Source organism: Triturus cristatus, chromosome 12 (genome assembly GCF_964204655.1).
Source record: "Triturus cristatus chromosome 12, aTriCri1.1, whole genome shotgun sequence".
NCBI classification, from domain to species: Eukaryota; Metazoa; Chordata; class Amphibia; order Caudata; family Salamandridae; genus Triturus; species Triturus cristatus.
Window position 1 is genome coordinate 103,816,393 of NC_140595.1, and position 19,493 is coordinate 103,835,885.

The 19,493-nt window shown below is 40.6% G+C and overlaps 1 protein-coding gene across 1 annotated transcript in view; it reads left to right on the forward strand.

Annotated features, from left to right (window-relative positions):
- The window catches only part of LOC146772750 (rho guanine nucleotide exchange factor 11-like), a 222,653-nt gene extending 204,811 nt beyond the window's left edge, over window positions 1-17,842 (forward strand). Inside the window, 4 exon segments of the mRNA XM_085637028.1 lie at window positions 1,545-1,571; window positions 1,574-1,839; window positions 16,137-16,320; window positions 17,631-17,842. Coding sequence (XP_085493154.1) covers window positions 1,545-1,571; window positions 1,574-1,839; window positions 16,137-16,320; window positions 17,631-17,842 — 689 coding nt within the window.
- The last annotated feature ends 1,651 nt before the right edge of the window (window positions 17,843-19,493 follow it).

Here is a 19,493-nt window from a genome sequence, read left to right on the forward strand (position 1 = left end):
CTGCCTCTGAGAGGGGTTGTCAAAGGGGTGCAGCCCTTCACTCTGACTTAGAAAGAAGGCTCCCTGCTTGGATAGTGGCCATCCACTGCCAACCAGAGACCCCCATTTCTAACATATATGTTTTGTGTTTTTGTGAGTAATCATAATGTCTGTTTTTTTTACCAATGAATTTGATTTTATCATCTCTGATCTGTATTCTTTTATGGTGATTTTTTATTTACAGAATAAAGATTTATATTGAATACTCATTAAGAGTTTTAAATAACAGGCTATTCTACTATCTTGAAGCAGTGGATAGGAGACCCTGTCAAAAATCGAATGTGTCCTTTAGCTACATATAACAGTGTTTTCATGTGTAGACTACACTTCAACCCTTAACTTCTCACCTACTTTGGACCATTCCTCTTAAATCATGCACTCAAATATACCTTTCTGGTAAGATAATGTTTGGTGCAATTTTATGACATTTTGTATTTGTTTTCTAACCTTGAATCTTGTGGCTATGCTCCAGGCTTTTGAAAAGTGATTGTATTGTTTCAATGAGATACATTTAATGGTTTAGTCATTGAATTCATTTATGACTGGTGTTACTTTTTGTTGTAAATGCACCTCCAGTGGGGTTCGGAATTCTGACTACTTTTTCTAGATTCGCTTGAGGTGATTGCTTTGTTACAACTTTTTTCAAGAGAGAGGTCAGTGGTTCATAGAGCATGGATGCAAATTTTGTACAATAGTGAGGAGCTTTCTTAGTCCCTCTGTGGCCTGCCGCCCTTTGATTTCTTGCTGTGACCGGGTCAGGATTCATGGGATTTGTCACCTACCCATGGGTATGCGAGCTTGATGTAACTGGAAGCTTCCATAAATCAGTCGTGCACAGGGTGCTTTGGCCAATTCTCATAGATTTGTGATAGCATCTTATAGAAATGGTTAAGGACTTCTTGCTGTGCGGTTACTTTATGCCACACCTTTTCATATTGTTATCCGGTCCAACCTGGTGACCTCACTGAAATGATTGCAATGATGCAGTTCATTTCCAAGGCTATCAGGGCTTTTATTTTTTTACCAGTCAGTGTCTCTTGTATCTGATTGAAGAAATGTCATTTTAACTCACTCTAGCCATTAGGTACCCCACTCTTCTCATATCTTTTTTCATAGCAGCCACTGAGGGTCAGACAGGGCTTCTATCTAGCATGGTGTCCAGGTAGTGTCATCTGGAAATATTATGTGCTTGGAAAATGTTCTGCGGTATGCAATAGAGAGGGAGTTTATGCTGTTATGGATGTTGCTAGAATTCTCTGGTTGCTAATTTAACATCTTTTATCATGAAGGTATTCTTCTTGAAAATGGTGTTTAAGAGGTAGTGATAGTCTGGAGAAATATTTGCTCTGGAAGGCAAGACATTGTCACAGATGATATACCATAGTAAGTACTACTATATCTGGTGGTGTGAGTGCAGAATAGTAAAATTCAGATTTTAATAGACCGCATTTGAGAAAACCACGTAACTGATGCACGTATATTTTATTTTTCACTGCATAATGCAGGAAATTATTTTTATAAAGCACTGCCAGCTAACCCCTTGATTCCTCTACAGATGGTGACCGCATAGCACCTGCAGGGAAAACTTGTCCGACCGACAGGACTGAAAGTAAGGCTGGTCCCAGCACCTTGAGTGCACCGACAATCAGTCGCATCAACTCCAGTGAAGACAGACATCAATTTGGAAGCACCGAGGTTGCACCTTCTGCAGAATCGCCAGCCTCCAGCCTTGTAATTCATGACATGGACATGGTCTTCAAGATGATGGAGCCGCTTACACTGAAGCTTAACGTGCAGAAGGTGAGAGTGACTGATATGCAAAATAGGATTGTTAAATGACTGATTGCCTGTGATCTATGACACCGTTAACCAAATTGCCTTAAAGCCCACGAAAACATACTTATTTTCACAATTTTAAAATTGCTATGCCATCTAGCAGCAGTATGTTTAGAATTCTAGTGGTAGATTTTTATGAACACTCCAATTTATTCTTACGCTAGATTTTTGAGAATGCTGAGCATAGAGCAGCTAAGTTATGTAAAAGTTGGAATGTTCATTGGCTTTTAAAGCATTTTCAAATTCTTTGTCTTCTACAAATGAAGGTACTAGTTGTGCAGACTCTTTCAATTAAGTTTGTGATATATGAAAACTTACAGTAAGAAAAAACGATATTGTATTTTGGACAGCCTTGGAAAAGACTTCAGTCATGTCAGTCCTTTAAAATAGCATCATTACAATCCATTATGAAATCTCAATCTCAAGCATCCTGTTCAAAACATTTATGTATCACCTGCACCCCACAAGGGGAGAACATCACATTTACCTACTGGATTGCATTTTCAAGAAAACCTTTCTTGTCCTATATTACACGAATAAGAAATGTATTTGAATGGTAACCCATACGCTTCAGCCGGCACCAATCTTCAGGTGCAAATCTGTGATTCAACCCTCTACTGACACCAGACATCTCCTGCTGTAGACTTCCTTGCAACTTGCCTTGGGAGGTTCATAGTGTTTAGAAATTGCCACCTACGTGCTGCATAATTCAGACTTTCCACAGCAGGGGTGGGTAGAAAATCACGATTTTATTAAAGACATGGATGCCAATAATATTAATATCTTCTCTATTGCCAACTCACAACAGCAACTTGAACAAACACTTTGGGCCCCATTAGTATGGCGGGCGGACAAAGTCCGCCCGCCATACCCTCGGGAAACGGGACCGCCCGCTGAATATGCGGCGATCCCGCACTCCCAATTAGTATGCGCTCGCCACACTGGCGGGCGCATGGCGCATCTGCAACATTGCGGCGGGCGGTGCAGAGCGCACCGCCCGCTGCAATGCCACAAAGGCAGGTTGTGCGTTTCAATGCACAACGTGGCAGGCACCGCGCGATGCCTGCCACATTGTTCATTGAAAGGCAAGGGGGTACCATAGGTGCTCCCCATGTGCACCCCCCACCCCCCAGAATCCCTGGGGGCCCTCTATGGGCCCCCAATGGCGAAAACGCCTGCTTGCCACGGAAAGGCAACACCCCGCCTGCATACTAATATGGATGGCGGTGTCTACCAGACACCGGCACCATATTAACTGCTTTTCTGCCCGGTAGGCAATCGGGCGGATTGCTTACCGGCGGAAAACCGGCGGACAGTCTTCCCATCCGCCGGGGTCCCCCCTCGCCACGGTAATGTGGCAAGGGGGGAATTCATATGCGGGCAGTGGTTTTCTGCGGGCAGATCGCCACCGCCATACAGGCGGTGGCGATCTATCTGATATCTTAATGAGCCCCTTAGAATTAGAATACGAATCTTTTAACATTCTGCTCCATATATAATCCCAAGTCAGGCAGCCATCTTCCTTCTTTTGCTGGCAGTATTAGGAACATTAAACATCTTCATGCTTGAACATCCTGTGGTGGATAAAACCTCTTCCAACACTCCTCTGGCTTTCTTATTTACTTCCTGTGGTCACCTCCCCCCAAAAACACATAAAATATATTAAAGGGTAGGCTTAACACAGGACTGAATAATATCAGCCTCTGTGTCTTTAATAAAATCATGATATTCTACCTACCCCTGCTGCGGAACATCTGAATTTTATATCAAGGCACGGAGGCCAATATTATGCACGTTTCAAGCCTTGCCATAACATTCCTCACAGCACCTTCCATGGATAAAAAAAGAAATGTAAACACCGATTCTGTTGACCAATCCACTGCAGCTAAAATACTAGTCAATCCACCTCCTGTCACTAAAGCCTTGGATGCCAAAGCCCCTCTTGCAGAATGTGCTACAGAGCTTGCAAGAACAAATCCTGCCATTCTCATCGCTTCCTTAACCCATCGTGCTAATGTAGGGGAGATACAGCCTTGTAAGGATACCTACAAGAAATTATCAACTGCATCTCCCCGTTACTTCTCAAACTTTATGTTCGTCTCTCATAATAATGCAAGGATCTCACTACTCAAAGTCTTCTATAAAAAAATGTCTTGGATAAAAAAAAAGTCTGCAACATAGTCTTAGTCCTCTTCCTGATATTGAAACATACTCCTCCTGGTAAATATCTCCATGATGTCATCTCCAACACCTTAAAATATGACAATCTTCTAAACGAAATCAATCAAAGAAGCATGACTAACTTGAATGACAGATGTTTTAAATCCAAAAATGTGTTCTCTTTCCAACTATACAATTCTCTCTCAAAACAAGATCTACATTCCACAAAGATGAATACTTCGGGTCCAATGGTGTCCTCAACCGCACCCTCCTCAACAACCTTTTCACCACATCATGCTGCCCCACTGGTACACTATTCTCGAACTCATGGCCTGCTGAAATCTCTGACCTACTTATATTTACTGAACGGTACGAATTCCCCTTAAGGAAAACCTCTGACAAAAAGTTAACCACCTCCACCACAGATGCTGAAATGGGATACAAATTCCACAGAACACACTAACACATCCATCTCTTTAATGCCAACCTGTATGCCTTAGATGTTCCTGGTGACCAGGATTCCTTGATGAGTTTCAAAGTTTCTGCTAATAAAGCTGAAACCTGCCAAACTCTCCCGAAATCAACCATCCCTTCAACCTCAACAGTCCCTGCAAAACTAACTTGAGTCTCTCTCCCATCGTATTTACTAACAGATCTGCGAACTCCGGCAGAAGAACTGGACCATCTATCAACAGATCCATGACGTCTAGATACAAAACCTGGCATGGACAAAAAGCAGCTATCAACACTATTTCCACTAGCTCTTTTCTCACTTTCATTAGGAATCTCTGTATCTCTGCAAATGGTGGGAAAGCATAACTGTGAGCCCTTCCCCAGTGCTGCAGAAATGCATCCTCTGTCTCTGGATCCAGCCTCCAACTGTAGAACTTGTGAATTTCAGCATTCACCCTCTTGGTGAACAAACATTAACGGTCCCCATCTGTTGCTGAGTTTGCCAAACACCCTCTTGTTCAGCATCCAATCACTGAAATGCTTCAACTTCCTGGAGTTCCAATCTGCTATTATTTTGCTCATCCCTGGTATATACTGAGCCTGTACCATAATGTCCTTGCTCAGACAAAAATGCCAAAAGTCGCTTGCTAAATCCACTAACGTATTTGACCGTGGTCCCCCCAACTTCTTGACATACCCATCTGCAGAAATATTGTCCATTTTTAATAATGCACAACATTTTACCTTGTTCCTGACAAATGTCTTGATCACAAAGGACACTGGCAACAACTCCAGATAATTGACGTGCATTGCCTTCTCCTGAACTGTCCACTTTCCCCCTATTGCTAATGAGCCACACCTTGCTCCCCAGCCCTACAGACTAGCATCCGACTCTATACCCACCTTCTGAATGTCACCAAATATTGCCCTTCCATTCCAAGCTCCCAAATTTCCCAGCCACCACTCCAGCTCTCCTTTTGTCTCTACATCTTCCTGTACTCACTGGTCTTCAATCTCTGTAGGGTTCGATAATGCAATGAGCTGGAAAAACTGCCTGTATTGACGCAGACAGCAGCCCTAGCATCCTGGCAATCTGATGCAAAGTTATCCATTCGTACATCAACATTTTCTTGCAAATCATCTTCGCCTTCTCCAGGGGTAACCTCAACATACATTCCAGTGTCTAAATCTGAAAGCCCAACAATCCCATCTCCTTTGCTAGTTCCAGACATGATATCTCTTTGCTCACTACAAAATCCAGATCCTTCAACACTGCACTGCTAGCCCCGTTTGCTCCTGTGCTAACTCCTCGCTGTCTAACATAATTAAGATGTCGTCCAAATAAACTATCAATCGGAAGCCTCTCATCTGCAGCTAAGTCACTATTGGCCTCATCACCTGTCAAACTAAATGGAAGATTCTTGAACCTCCACAGGATCTCCTTCCAATGGATTCTCAAAAAATCTCTCTGGTCCCTGGCAACTGGTAAGGTCAAGTAAGCATCCTTCAAATCTAGATGTGTTAACCAGTCTCCCTGTCTCAAGAGCTCTCACAGCATATGAATCCCTTCCATCTTGGAGTGATTATACTGTACCCAGTAGTTCAACTCCTTGAAATGTATGCCCTTGTCCTTCTTTTCGACCAGAAATAAGTTGCACAAAACCAATCATTACATTTCCTGCCTTCTCTACAGCTCCCATTTTCGCAAGCTTCTTTACCTCTTGATCTACCATTCTCTCTTCTGTTTTAGAAAATCTTAGAGGCTTCTGACATCTTTCCTGCACAGGAATTTCTACAGTGTCTATCGAGATACCCCTCCACTGTTTGTAACACCCATTGATCTGCCATTATTTCCTTCCATCTCTCCAAAAAATGGGTGAGTCTGCCACCCAACTGTACCGGGGTACACAAAGGGTCTTTTACTAAACATACCTTGTTGTCTTGCCCTCCTGTCTCTTGTAAATATTCCTCTTCCCCTCTGGGGATAGAATGCTGTCTGATATCATGTTGATTGATATCCACTGGGTCTAAATCCACGCGAGAATTACATCCATGTGATTCCAACAAATTGGCTGGGGATTCGACCCTGCATTCTCCCGGCCCCACCAAAAACCATTCTAATATCCTTCTGCACCTTCTGTATGGAATTAAATGCAATGGCATATTGATGCAGCGGTAATTTCACGGTAATTTCTCAATGCAAAACCTCATTTACCTCTCATTTACCGCTGTAAAGGTACTAGACCCTTGCCACTGTATATTACCTTCAGGAGATTTTACATAAACATGAAAAATCAAAAATGTTTTTAATATTTAAGTCAATAAAGAGAGTTGTGACTATTTTAAAGGTTTTTAATTTCTAGTCAAAAGTTAAGTTTCTCTGACCCTTTATTCATTAGTCAAATATCAATCAGGTTACAGAATTGAAAATAGGAAAATAGAATTAATACAGGACATATTACAGTCTGCATATAAAGCATCACATGTAGAAAAGAAAACGTGGCGCAAAATATCACTCTTAAAGAGTTTCTAAGAAAAGAGTGAGTCTTCCAAGGCTAATCAATAATCAATAATGGCAAAAATCTCCCATGAAGAGAAATAAATGCATAGGACAACTGCATCTTTTCAAAAGCAGTTAGTCAAAGCATGAAATTTAAAGTTTGGCACCTAAAATCTAAACCTGTTCTGATCCTCCCAGCTCTCTCTCTGCCTCTCTGCGCTGTTCATCTGCCTCTGTCTCAGGAGCTGCAAAATAGCCCCCACAGACGCAGCCCCTCCTTCTCTCTCAAAGGCTTCAGTTATCTGACTACTGTCCTGCCTGGCGTTCAGGAAAAATTGAGCAAAAAGCCACCCCACCTTCCTCTGTCTCTCCTCGGACGAAATCTCCTCCCAGTCTGCACCCGCGACGTTTCACGTACCTAACCCATATGATGTCTGGCCTCATCTGCTGCCTCTCCTCTCTCCTCCTCCTAAAAACAGCAAGCAGCAAAACACGCCTCCAAAGAGGTCATTATTTATACTCTAATTCTTGACTGACTACACAAATAATGTTGCGGTTTTCAGTAAAGTTTGCACTGATTGGTTAGCATAGATGACATGAGGGTCTCACCATCCTGTTCTCATTGCAAATCCGGTTTTAACAAAAAACACGTTAATGATAAATACAATCATATATTTCAGCACCATTTAATAGGAAAAATATTTGTCTATTTCCTTTTTTCCTGTCACACCGCACGCAGGATAAGCACATTCCACAAACACTGGTACATTGGCAGGACTACAAGAATTTAAAGTTTACGGTGTCCTTGAACTAGGTCTTCACTCAAGGCACTTGGCAGTATGTAGCTGTTTTCTGCGCATGCTCTCTCATTTAATATAATTTCACAGCCTTGCTGGATTCACAGGCAGCCATTTTATCTTAGGCCCAAAAATAAAACAAACCCAAAAATAGTATTCATTTACGAAATAGAACCCTTTCTGTTTATCTCCCCCATGCTAATACGTTGTATCATTTATTTTCCTAGCAAAAGCTATTAGTTTAAAGCAGCTTTTCTATTATTTGTGCACAACATGCAAAAATGCGCAATGTACAACATAGCATAAAACATGCACCAGTGCAAACTTTCAAAGCACACACAGTTAATACATACTCATAGCAACATGCTCTAATGTTTTAGATAGCTTTTCATGCAAAATGCTTTAGCCCCACGTGCAGTGATGGTGCATGGTTAATTTAATACACATTATAAAAAGATGTGTTATGAACTGAATATGTATTTGTCTAAATATGCAACAAAGCCAAAGTCTCTTGAGACAGGAAACAGGGAGTGTAATTTATAAGGGAAAAGAGCTGGGAAGAGAGAACACACATTCTATGATTATCCTCAAAGCTAAAATAGCCACTGAAATCACTAGTTTTCTCTTCACTGCAAAACACGTTAATTCAGCACAAGCATTTCAGACTGAAAGCATTGACCAGGCCTCATTTTATGTCTTTCACTGTGCTTTGCACCAAAAGTGCTACTTTTAATAAGCATTTGACTAGGCCTCATTTCGTGTTTCATGTGCCATGTGTTTTCCGCCTGCACCAAAGTCTGCGTCAATTTAAATGCGGTCTGCCCGAAGCACAAAAATAAAGCAATGCCTGACTCCAGATGAAATCTGGGCTACGTCAATACTTTGCCATCTCCTTCACAAACTTATCTCCAAAAGTAGGGCTTTAGCCTCCTGACCTGTCTTCTTACTTGCTTGCTCCACTAACTTTGGCTCAATATTCATCAAGAGACTTGTCGTATGCTCTGCACCAAAACATCCACACCAGTCTCCTGTAAATATGTCTCCTCATACATGGCACACATCTTTGTTATGAGCCCACATACACCTAGAAGGCAATCCTGACATCCTTTTCATCCCCTTTCCAGACTTGGATCTCTCCCTGATTTGTTCAAGAAGTGTAACATCTTAGAATCTAGATCCAGCATCAACAATAAAGATTGGCCAGAGATGGCCTTGGACATTCAGAGCAAAGTCATGTTCTGACTTCCTTAGGTATCTCCCGCCTAATCCAGAACTCCAATTATTCCGCCACATGCTGTGCTGGGAGCTACTGACAAGGTAATGGATGCTGTATGGAATGTGGGCCCAACATATAATCCCTCAAGGGATCCTTCACCTGCTCCACCTGTTTATTTTCCACTTTCTCTTTTTTTTTTACTCTTTTCCTTTCTATTCCTCATCCTCCCTGTCTCCTAAATCAGATGAACACAAAATGACAATGCCCCCCGCCCTGCTGGAGGAGTCATCACAGGCCACCCCTCTGTGATCCCTCTTACTGGCCTTCATAACCTTCTCACTCAACTCAAGTTTCCCCCCCGAATTGTACTTTCCTTTTGTCTTTAAGCCCTTCTCTTTTTGCCTATACTTCTTTTACTGAGTCGCTTTACAAACACCACTCTCTCCAGCCGCCTTATCCGTAGCCTTCAACTGACCAGAGCTGCTTGTCCTCATTCCTGCTCCCAAATTTCCGTTCCAAACTTTCCATACAATCATCTATTTTCTTCCCTAATTGGGTTGCCAAGGTTGAAACTACCTGACACATTCCTGGACCTTATCCTCAATGCTCCTTTCTGATGCACCATTACCTTCCATTCTGACAGAATATATCTCACCAGTCTAAATTTTATCCATGGAATCCAAAATCTTTCCTTCAACTTAATGTATAGCACTCTTCCAAAATATCTCTGGACTTCAACTACCAGAGATCTTCTGCTTCTCTCATCACCAAGCTGAATCTGACTAAAAAAACACTTCTAAACTATCCCTAAATATCACTGCCTGGCCTCTCCTTATGAAAGGCCACACTGCCCCAATCCCAAATGGCAACCTGCGTCCTCTGACACTCGTACGGCAGCTGCATATAACTAAATTCGGCCCAGCCTGCAAACGTGCTCCAATCCATCAGGCACCCCTCATGTAAGTGCCGGTCCATTTCTTATATTTTCCCTCTCATAAATTAGGGGTTAATTAAAGCACAACTACGAAGCTCTTCAAACTCTCTAATCCTGCATGTCCCACCGGCATTCATCCGAGCACGCTTGCACTTGGCCGTGCCATGCGCTATGCTACTCGCGATCCAGGTTGCGTTCGTCCCTATGGAAGGCACCGTCAGCGCCTTAATCAAGCAAAGTTGAGCCCTTTCAAAAGACACAATGCCTAAACAGGTGTATCACCTTTCCATTTAGATCAAATTTTAGAGTTACCAGTTTTCTTTCCAAAATCCAGAAACTGCAGCAGGACATGCTTTACATACACTTGATGTTAAACGTGCACTTCTGTACTATTTGGAACACACAAAACCATTCATAAAAACACAGCAACTGTTTGCATCTTTCTCAAATCTATGTAAAGGTAAAGCCATATAAAAATCAGGAACAGCATGATGGATAATCACATGCATACACATTTGCTATGCCAAAGCAAAATGAGCATTAACAACCATGCCAAGGGCTCATTCATCAAGGAATAAAGCAGCCACAATGGCATACATTGGGAATATCACTCTCATTGACACCTGTGAAGCAGCAACATGGATAAACCCACACACTTTTACAAAACACTACTGTGTGGATGTATGAGCCAAACAATATGCTCCAGTTGGACAAACAGTCCTTCGAACATTATTTCTAGGAAGCACATAATCTCATGCCTAAGGCCACCAAGACCAAGGTACTGCTTTACAGTCTTAGCCAACACATGCTACGAATGGAGTATGTTACTTACCATGTAAGAATCTTTCGTAGCGTGTGCTGCTGCAGATTCACATGCACCCTCTCACCTCCCCAGCAGGTATTAGATGCAGACAAATATACACACACATACAGCATGTTATACAGCAAAGCTAACTTAGCAAACTGTATGCTCCTTCCGTATATGGCACGGAGGAAAAACATGATCTAAAAAGGAGCCGTGGAACATGCGCAATACCTCAAGGGGGAGGAAAGATGATGTACTTTCTCTTGCAAAAGCAACTTGCACGGTCCGGGCCCTATTCTAGATGGTAGGAGTGTGCATAGTATGTTAATCTGCCACACTAAACACTACAAATAGATGCTTACAGGGTAAGTAACATCCTCCTTTCTTTACACTTTTCTGAAACGATTGATAGTTTTGAAGAATAACTGCCTACTTTTTCAAATAAAATCAAATTTGGACAAAATGGACTACAAACAGGCTGCTAAATGTGTGCTTTTATTTTGAAAAGTTTGCTTTTCTAATGAAAAATGTTTATTGGATGTATTTTATGAAAGTGCAACAGAATGTGACACATGGGCAGGACTGTTCACTACTTACACTTCTCCACGGAGATTACTAGGAGAACAAGCTATTGCCCTTGTGATTTGTCCTTATTGTTTTTTAGGTTTGCATGACTAATCACATTTATGATAGCAGCCTGCAAAAGAATGAATACAATTACACATTTTTGATGCAAGTTTGATTTCATAAAATGTTTACACAATAAACATAAAAAGGTTAGGTACAAACTGTGTATTTCCAATTGTTCCAAATAGAATAGAGATAACATGCCTCTTCAAGGTAATTCAAGTCTCTTAATGCCCCTTCTCACAAAAAATAAAACTAATTAAACATTGGATGGCAGCCCCAGAACAATATACATTGGCATAGCATCTGCTCCTTTCTGTAACGTGCTGCCTTTTTGTTCTTTCACAACACTGGCCCAAATGGGAACAAGTACAGCATTCCTCCATATCCCTGGACAAACCTGCCACTACTATGAAAAGCCGCTCCGGACCACAGGATCTTCAAGGTTGCGACTGTCAGGGCGAGTAGATTCTCAGAACAATCTCTTACTGTTACATAGGCATGGCCCCTTGAAATGCCTCCATAATTTTTTTTTATCCAGGAATGTTAATTTTTTATTTGTGTTTTGTATCATTAGAGAAGTAATTTAGCTTGGGTAGACATTGCTGAACTAGTCTGAATTTTTCTGGATACCATTTTTTAAAATGGCAGCTCTGTTGCAGTGATGATGTAATATTTCAGGAACCATGAGACCTATATCCTTCATTTTTATGTCAAAACATAGGCTTAGGGGGTCAAGTAGGCTTATAGAGATAGAAAATAACTCCTCAGAGCAAACATTCCACCATTTTCCAAAATGCTGGATCTAAAATGATGTGTTTTAGCTGCCATATTGGTAATCTATTTTAATACTGTTTTGGTTTTTCTGTTGATTCAAATTCGTAAACATGAGCAAAGGAAGTAGTAGCAGAGGATCTTTACCTCCTGACAGTGTTGCTAATTACAAAATCTGAGGACTCATTCAACAACAAAAAATGAGTCATATGCCAAACTGATCCAAAAGAAAATCTAACATCCACTACGGCTGGACAGAGGAGAGTTCGAGTTGCTTCAGAAATACTGCAAAGCAAAAGTTCACAAAAGTTTAAAACTGTTGGGTGAAGAGGATCAAATATTTTATCATTGTAACAACAAATTCTGCAAGTCGTATACAATGAAAAAAATCCTGGAATTTTTTTTGTCAAAAAATAGCAGAAACCGGTGAATCACAACAAGAATTTGAGTTTTCTGAGAAAGCGACCACAACCAAACCCAATAGCCATCCACTTAGAAGATTAATGGCTATCCCTCGTCCACCTCCAACAACTGATCACAAAAGCAGAGGTCCTTCAATGTGTTATCTGTGGTTTAGCCAGAACATGGACACTAGGGATAATGAAAGAACAAAGTACAGAGTATGTGAATACCAAAGGGCAAATATATTTTTAACTGCAGCGGGTTTCTTCCAAAATGAAGTTTTTAGCCGAATATCTGCTCTAAACAGCAAAGTGAATGTATTTGCAGTGGATTTGTATGCCCACCGGAACTGCATGCATGCGTACATTCGAAAATATGAATGTACGATGAGCTCCCAGCAGCAATGTAACAGCCAGCCTTCAGTTAAGTTTGCACTCTTTGAAAAAGGAAATTACGTTTTAAAGCCACTCCTGAGTGCTGGCTACGGGTTCACACTCAGTGAGATCGGAGAAATAATGGTCAACATTGATAAAACTGTTTTGATCCACAAGAATGAAATTAAGATTGTTCTGGTCAGAATGTGCAATAGCAGAATTATTTTTGTCAGTCTAACAAAAAAATGAGCTACTTTCGTGGTAGACTGGGATGTGATGATGGCTTTCACTGATTTTGCAATCAGTGCAAGCCATCCTCACATCCCAGTCTACCACAACGTTTCAAAGTGGCTGAGGACATGTATCTTCTTCGACCTGATGCTGCGGTCCACAAAGCTGATTTAACTGACTTTATCATATCAATTATTCGGTGCAGATGAAGGATAAAGAAAAGCCAGTTCCTCAGTAGGCTGGAATTCATGCTCTGATCTCCCAGAATACTGTCCCACTGAAGAAGGCTGGGATTTTACCAGTAATACCATCCCCAGTCACAAACTACACAACAGTATACACAGCTCTAAATAATTTTCAAAATGTGCGTGTTCAGCTTGAAGACCAGCCTATCCTGACAATTGTCTGTGATTAATGTGTTTTCCGTATTGTAGCTGACATTTTTATGAGCAATCAAGTAGGATTTGATGATCTTTATCCAATGACGGGTGTTTTCCACATGACAAAAGTTGTGTTGCAGTGTGCAGTAAGTTATCTCAGTGGGTGTGGCATAGACAATGCACTTATGGAGGCTCAAATCTTTGGAAGCAAAACTGTCCAGAACTCATTATGTTTGTTTGTTACAAGGTATGCTCATCGTATCTGAGGCTATAGAAACATTGCATTGGAATGCTTTCTGGAACAAGAAAGGCAATTTAAGTTTTGCATATCCTATGTCAGAAGTGAAGAAGGCACAGGGTACACTTCATTCAAAAGACATAATGCAAAGCTAGGTAATGTTCAATACACTCAGTTCAGAATCAGAAAACCTGAAAAACAAGTTCATAGAGTTTGTCAAAGATTGTGAAGAAAAATCAGAACTTTGAAAGTACTGTGGAAATGTTTTAGACATGATAGCTCTAATTACAAACGTGGTACATGCTGATCAGGAAAATGATTAGAAGCTGCATGTCAAGACTATGGAGTCATTGATTACTGTGTTTCACAAATACGATTGCATACACTACAATTAGATATGGGTCCTGGTATATGCAAAGAGTGAAGAAGCTAGAGGTGGCAAAACTACACCTCAACAGAAAATTCATCCAAATACATTTTGTAGGGAAAGACAGAGGCAAAGTTTAATGCTGTTACTCCAAATATGAACCTGGAACAGACGATCCCGAGATCACAGTAAAGCTCCAACAGAATTATTGGTCAGACTCGTAAAAGTGACTATGTTACTCAATGGCAGCTAGTTTACCATGAAGTCCTTTCTATTTGCAATGTTTCCAGAAAGATGACAAATGCAAAATGAATGGACCATTGTGAAAACTGTTCCTCACCACAAACTCGTGGGAAAGAGAGGAGAACGTTTTAACATGTTGACTGCCTTCTTCATTTCATGCAGCAGCAAGGAAACCACTTTGAAATGACCGAGCCTGTGCGACTAGCCAATTTTGTGACCAAACAATATGTGAATAACAATATAAAGTCATGTCTATTAGATGTCCTGGAACATGGATTGAAATTATAATTGAATTGAGCATAATTCAAGGATTGTCAGAGTTATTGATATGGTATGGAAAAGGAGAAAAAAGACACTTAATTGCACTTGATATTCTGTACAAGAAATTTGACCCAGAGAAAGCCAGTGTTCTTATCAAGGCACATGTTCTTACGGGTGATTATGCTATGAGCAAAATTGGAACAAAGCTTGGAGTTTAACTGCTGAATCTGTGAAGTTCCTGAAGGGATTTTATGAGACAGAAGAAGAATGTGACTTTAAAGACGTGGAAAATATCTTGTATGTGTGTGGAAAGCGAGTTCTGACTGTCACACATTTGATGATCTTTGGTACAGTAAGTTCAAGAGATCAGTGCCGCTAAGTGACCTGCACCAATGTCATATTCTGTGCGCAGGCACATTAAAAGAGCGTTCTACTTGATCAGAAGATGTGTAAATATTTTTGATCATGCATATGTAGAGAAAGATCTGTGTGAATTTGGTTGGGAAGATATTGATAGGGTTCTAAAACCTACAAACTTCTAAAGCCTCTACCCACAGAACTTACACATACATGTTCTTTCAATACCTGTCCTATAATAAGATGTCCCTGTCGATATGCTCTTCTCAAATGTTCAACATTCTGCTAATAAACCACAAGCGATTGCTGAAACAAATAAATAAAGTGAATTATGAAAATGTGTCTAAAACGGAAGTGATAAACATAATTTTATTTCATATTCAGATCATAAACATTGTTTGGTGTCTACATAATAGGATTAAAAACCATTATTATTTGTTTCATACTTTTATATGTCTCTTCTTCCTTATTATAGCCGCCATTTTGGAAAATGATAGAAGGGCTGCTCTGAGGAGTTTTTTTTTGTCTCTATAAGACTACTTGTCCCTCAAAACCAATGTTTTGACACCAAAATGAAGTATATAGGCCTCATGGTTCCTGAAATATTGCATCATCATTGCAACATATCCGCCATATTTAAAAATGTCCTCCAGAAAAATTCAGCCTGGATCAGCAATGTCTGCCAAAGATTAATTATTTCCCCAATGATCCAAAAACACAAATCAAAAATGAAAATCTATGGAAAAATGTTTTTTAACAGGTATATCAGGGGCTCAGATTATATAAGAACAGAAAATAAAGTTATGCAGCAGATCTAACACAGCAGCTCCTCCTTTGTAAATCTGCATCCAAAAGTTGCATCCTCTCTGAGACTTCCATTCACCCCCCTTTTAAGAGGACAGTAACTTCCATTGTCCCTTATCATTAGAGAAATAGAGAGAACTTTGAAAGTATGGGATGGAGGGAATTAAACTCTGTTAAACTTGTCTAATCTACCATCCTTCCCAACATTTCCCTTTTCAAATTAATATGTTTTCTTCTCAAAGTTCAGTTGTACTAAAGATCCTGTAAATGTGGTACATTATCTTCAGTCGAATCATGTTGTATTCTTTGTCATGACCTTTTCTTTTTGACCATTGTAGGAAATGACAGCCCCACACAGGGGGGTAATGAAGTATTTTAGAGGAGCCGCTTCGGAGGACGGTCCATTTGTCCATGACACAGGGAAGGAGCTCAACACACAGAGGGCAAACCTTCACAGTCCCAACGGGGAAGGCGATCCTTCCTTCACAAGAGACTTGCAGTCAGAGTCAGTAGCTGAGGACGGTAAGAAGACTTCTGTGTTGACTCTAAGTTGAAACCAAATGGAATTATTTCTAAAGCACAGCAAAAATAACAAGCATGCATCTTATGTTTTTTTAGGATACTTAAAGCTTGACCACAGACACTTTGATCTTTACTAGAACCTTACAGTTTTAACAAAGACCTAAGCCACTTCCATTGTCAGCACAACTTCAAGCCAAAACGTGTCCTGAGAATGTCGTCTTAGAAAAGTTCATAAAATAGTACTATGTTGGGTTCCAGATTATTTCTTTGCTTCACAACAAATCATTTTAGGAATTGGTAAATGACATTGGTTTAGTATTACAGCCTCTCTCTCACTTTTAGGAAAAACTGTTACTTCACTGCTTTTCAAAGCCTTCAGATCATGGGTTGTCAATTGATAGGCTACAGAATGCTAAATTATTTGATTGAATTCTTTGAGAAATGAATTCTTTTGGAAAAGTGTGGGTGGTGCTAAGAGATCTAGCACTCAAACACGTCAGTGCAATCGTAAGCAGGACTAAGAAAATTACCATAATTGGAAAGCTTAACTTGTTGACAAATAATTTTGGAAACTAGTGGATACTTACTACAGATTCCTGAACTTGTGCCTATTCTAAAGTCCCAGAGTTTACTTGGAAAACTCAAAAAGCAGTTCCCCTGCTCACCGGTAGGTGGTATGAGCAACTTCAGTAGTGATGAACGGAGCTGCACATAAGCACCACGCATGTGTGCTGATGCCAGTTTCTTTTCGTCTGCCCCTTCAGATGCGGATCTGGAGCTCTGCTCTTCTTCTTCACTCCGCATCAATAACATTGGGCTGTGGTAGAGTCCCAAGGGCATTTGGCAGCTGATGAGGCAAAAGAGTACGATAGCCTCTTGTTTTGCATCTGGAACCCAGTTTAACCCCTTGTTGTTAAGAGATGTGTATTTTGACATTAGGGCTACTCCTTGCATTGGTGAAACAGTTTACACTGGATTGTGCGGTGTGAATGAGCAATATACAAGCTTTTGGGCTGGACCATCTCATAATCAATGGCAGTCATTGTAAGAACATGACCTGCCACCAAGTGTAATATGAGCAATGTGCTTCTGATGCTATCCTTCCTGTGCATTTGTTTTGATACTGTAGATACTGTAGATTAAAACCTACCTATAAAGGACATGGGCTCACTTGGGCTGGCTCACCATAAAGATGGAGAGCTTGTGGCTAACCTTTCAGATTCTGCCTAAAGATGGTGTTGGGTAAAGCAAAATGGGAGTTACTGCATCAAAGACCAAGTATTTAACAATGTTTATTTTTTCTCCTCCAGGTCTTACCGAGGTTGTAGAAGATTCTTCTGCATTGTTGAATTCCACAGTGGGATTTGAAAGAAGAGCACGCAGAGGCAGGCTTGGCCTCAATCTTTCCCCACCACATCATACTCCTTTCATGCCCTCAACCACCTTCAGCTCCACCAAAGATAATGTGGATCAGGACCAGCAGCTGAGGGGAGGCGTCGCTGTTGAAGAAACCGAAGTTTAGGGCCCAAAATGGGACTGAAACTGGAACATAGTTTTGGAGAAAGGAGAGGAGAGTGTCATAAAAACTGGATTTTTTGTTTTCTGAAAAACGCATATTAGCTTAAAGTAAACATATATAGTTATATACCTATTTTTTAAAAAAAGATGTCATACTACAGCAATTTTATTTGCTTCATGAAAAGTGTTTCCTGCCTGCCCAAGCAGGCTGTTTGCTGTTGGAGATAAGGGATCACTTCTCCACGTATTCTCTCCAAGTGAACAAAATCGACAGAAATGTATTTCCTGAAGACTTGTTCCCACTTCCACTCCGCATGCCAACCAAGGGGGCTGGAGAAAAGAGGGGCGTATGCTTCTGGGAGACCTGCTTCTCCTCCCATTCACCCTCATGAGAGAGATTGCAGTATAATCTGTACAAAATGCACTATTTTATTTTCCAGGCAAGGATAAATATGTACTTGTGTGCATTTTTCTGTATATCATTTGTTTCCCCAGCTTCTAATAAAAACAATAAAAAATTTCATCACCACTAGTGCCCACAATAGCACTCAGAGTTCTTTCTGTGAGCTTGAGGTGTCCACAGTGTAAGTTTGCTGAAGTGACTGGAAACCAAAGTGGGAGCTTCACAAAGAATGTGTCAAGCGGCATTAATTATACCACAAGAAAAAAACACTTTTATACCCACACCTGTTTGATTCAACTCTTAATTCAAAATTGAGATGAGTGATACTTCATTTTCATTCAATAGTCAATAGGCTTTGTGTAGAATAGCAATGTATTGCTTAAAAATAGCTAAAGAGTACTAATAGAACGTAGTTCAACAAATGACAAGTGCTGTAATCTACAATACTTAGACATGTAAGTCTACATTCTCCCATATGATCAATGATCAAGCACAGATGGCCAATACTCCCTGCGTATAATCCCACTTAATCACTCACCTGTCTTCACTTTCACTCACTCACATTCACACTCTGTCACACTCCCGCTGACTCACTTTAACACATTCACTCGCTCTCGCTCACATACAAAACAAGAAAGATATATTTTTATCCTTTTTATAAACCGTTTAAATTGGTTCTGAAAAGAATCATTTTTTGTGTACATACTTGTTTAGTTATTTGTGTTTTACATTTAATGGAAAAACATAACAAAACGAACATAGAGCCATGATAAAAGTGGAAAAACTGAATTAAAAACAGGATCTCCTCATCACCTTTGTGGATGAGAAATCTTTGCACGAAGACCCCTGTTGAATTCACAGCATCCTTAAAGCATCTTCAGCATCCTTCATCCCTTGCATCAGGACCAGTGGGACCTGAACTTACTCCTCACATTTCTTATGTGTTCATCATTTGAGCCTCTGCACAGCTGCCCCTTATGGTTGCACACTTGCAAGAGGATTTTCTTAGTGGCAGTTACTTCAGCCAAAAGAGTTGGTGAACTCCAAACCTCAAGTGTGAACCTCCATTCACCTCTTTTTCCCTTGACTAGTTGGTGATGAGAATCACAGCTGCTTTCCTACAAGAGGTGGTTACTCCAGTCCACTTAGGTCAGTCTATGACTCTCTCCATGTTTTATCCTCCTTCCCACTCTACTAAATAGGGGGGAAAACTTAATCGCCTCAACCCCAAGAGAACTTGTAAGCTTCTACC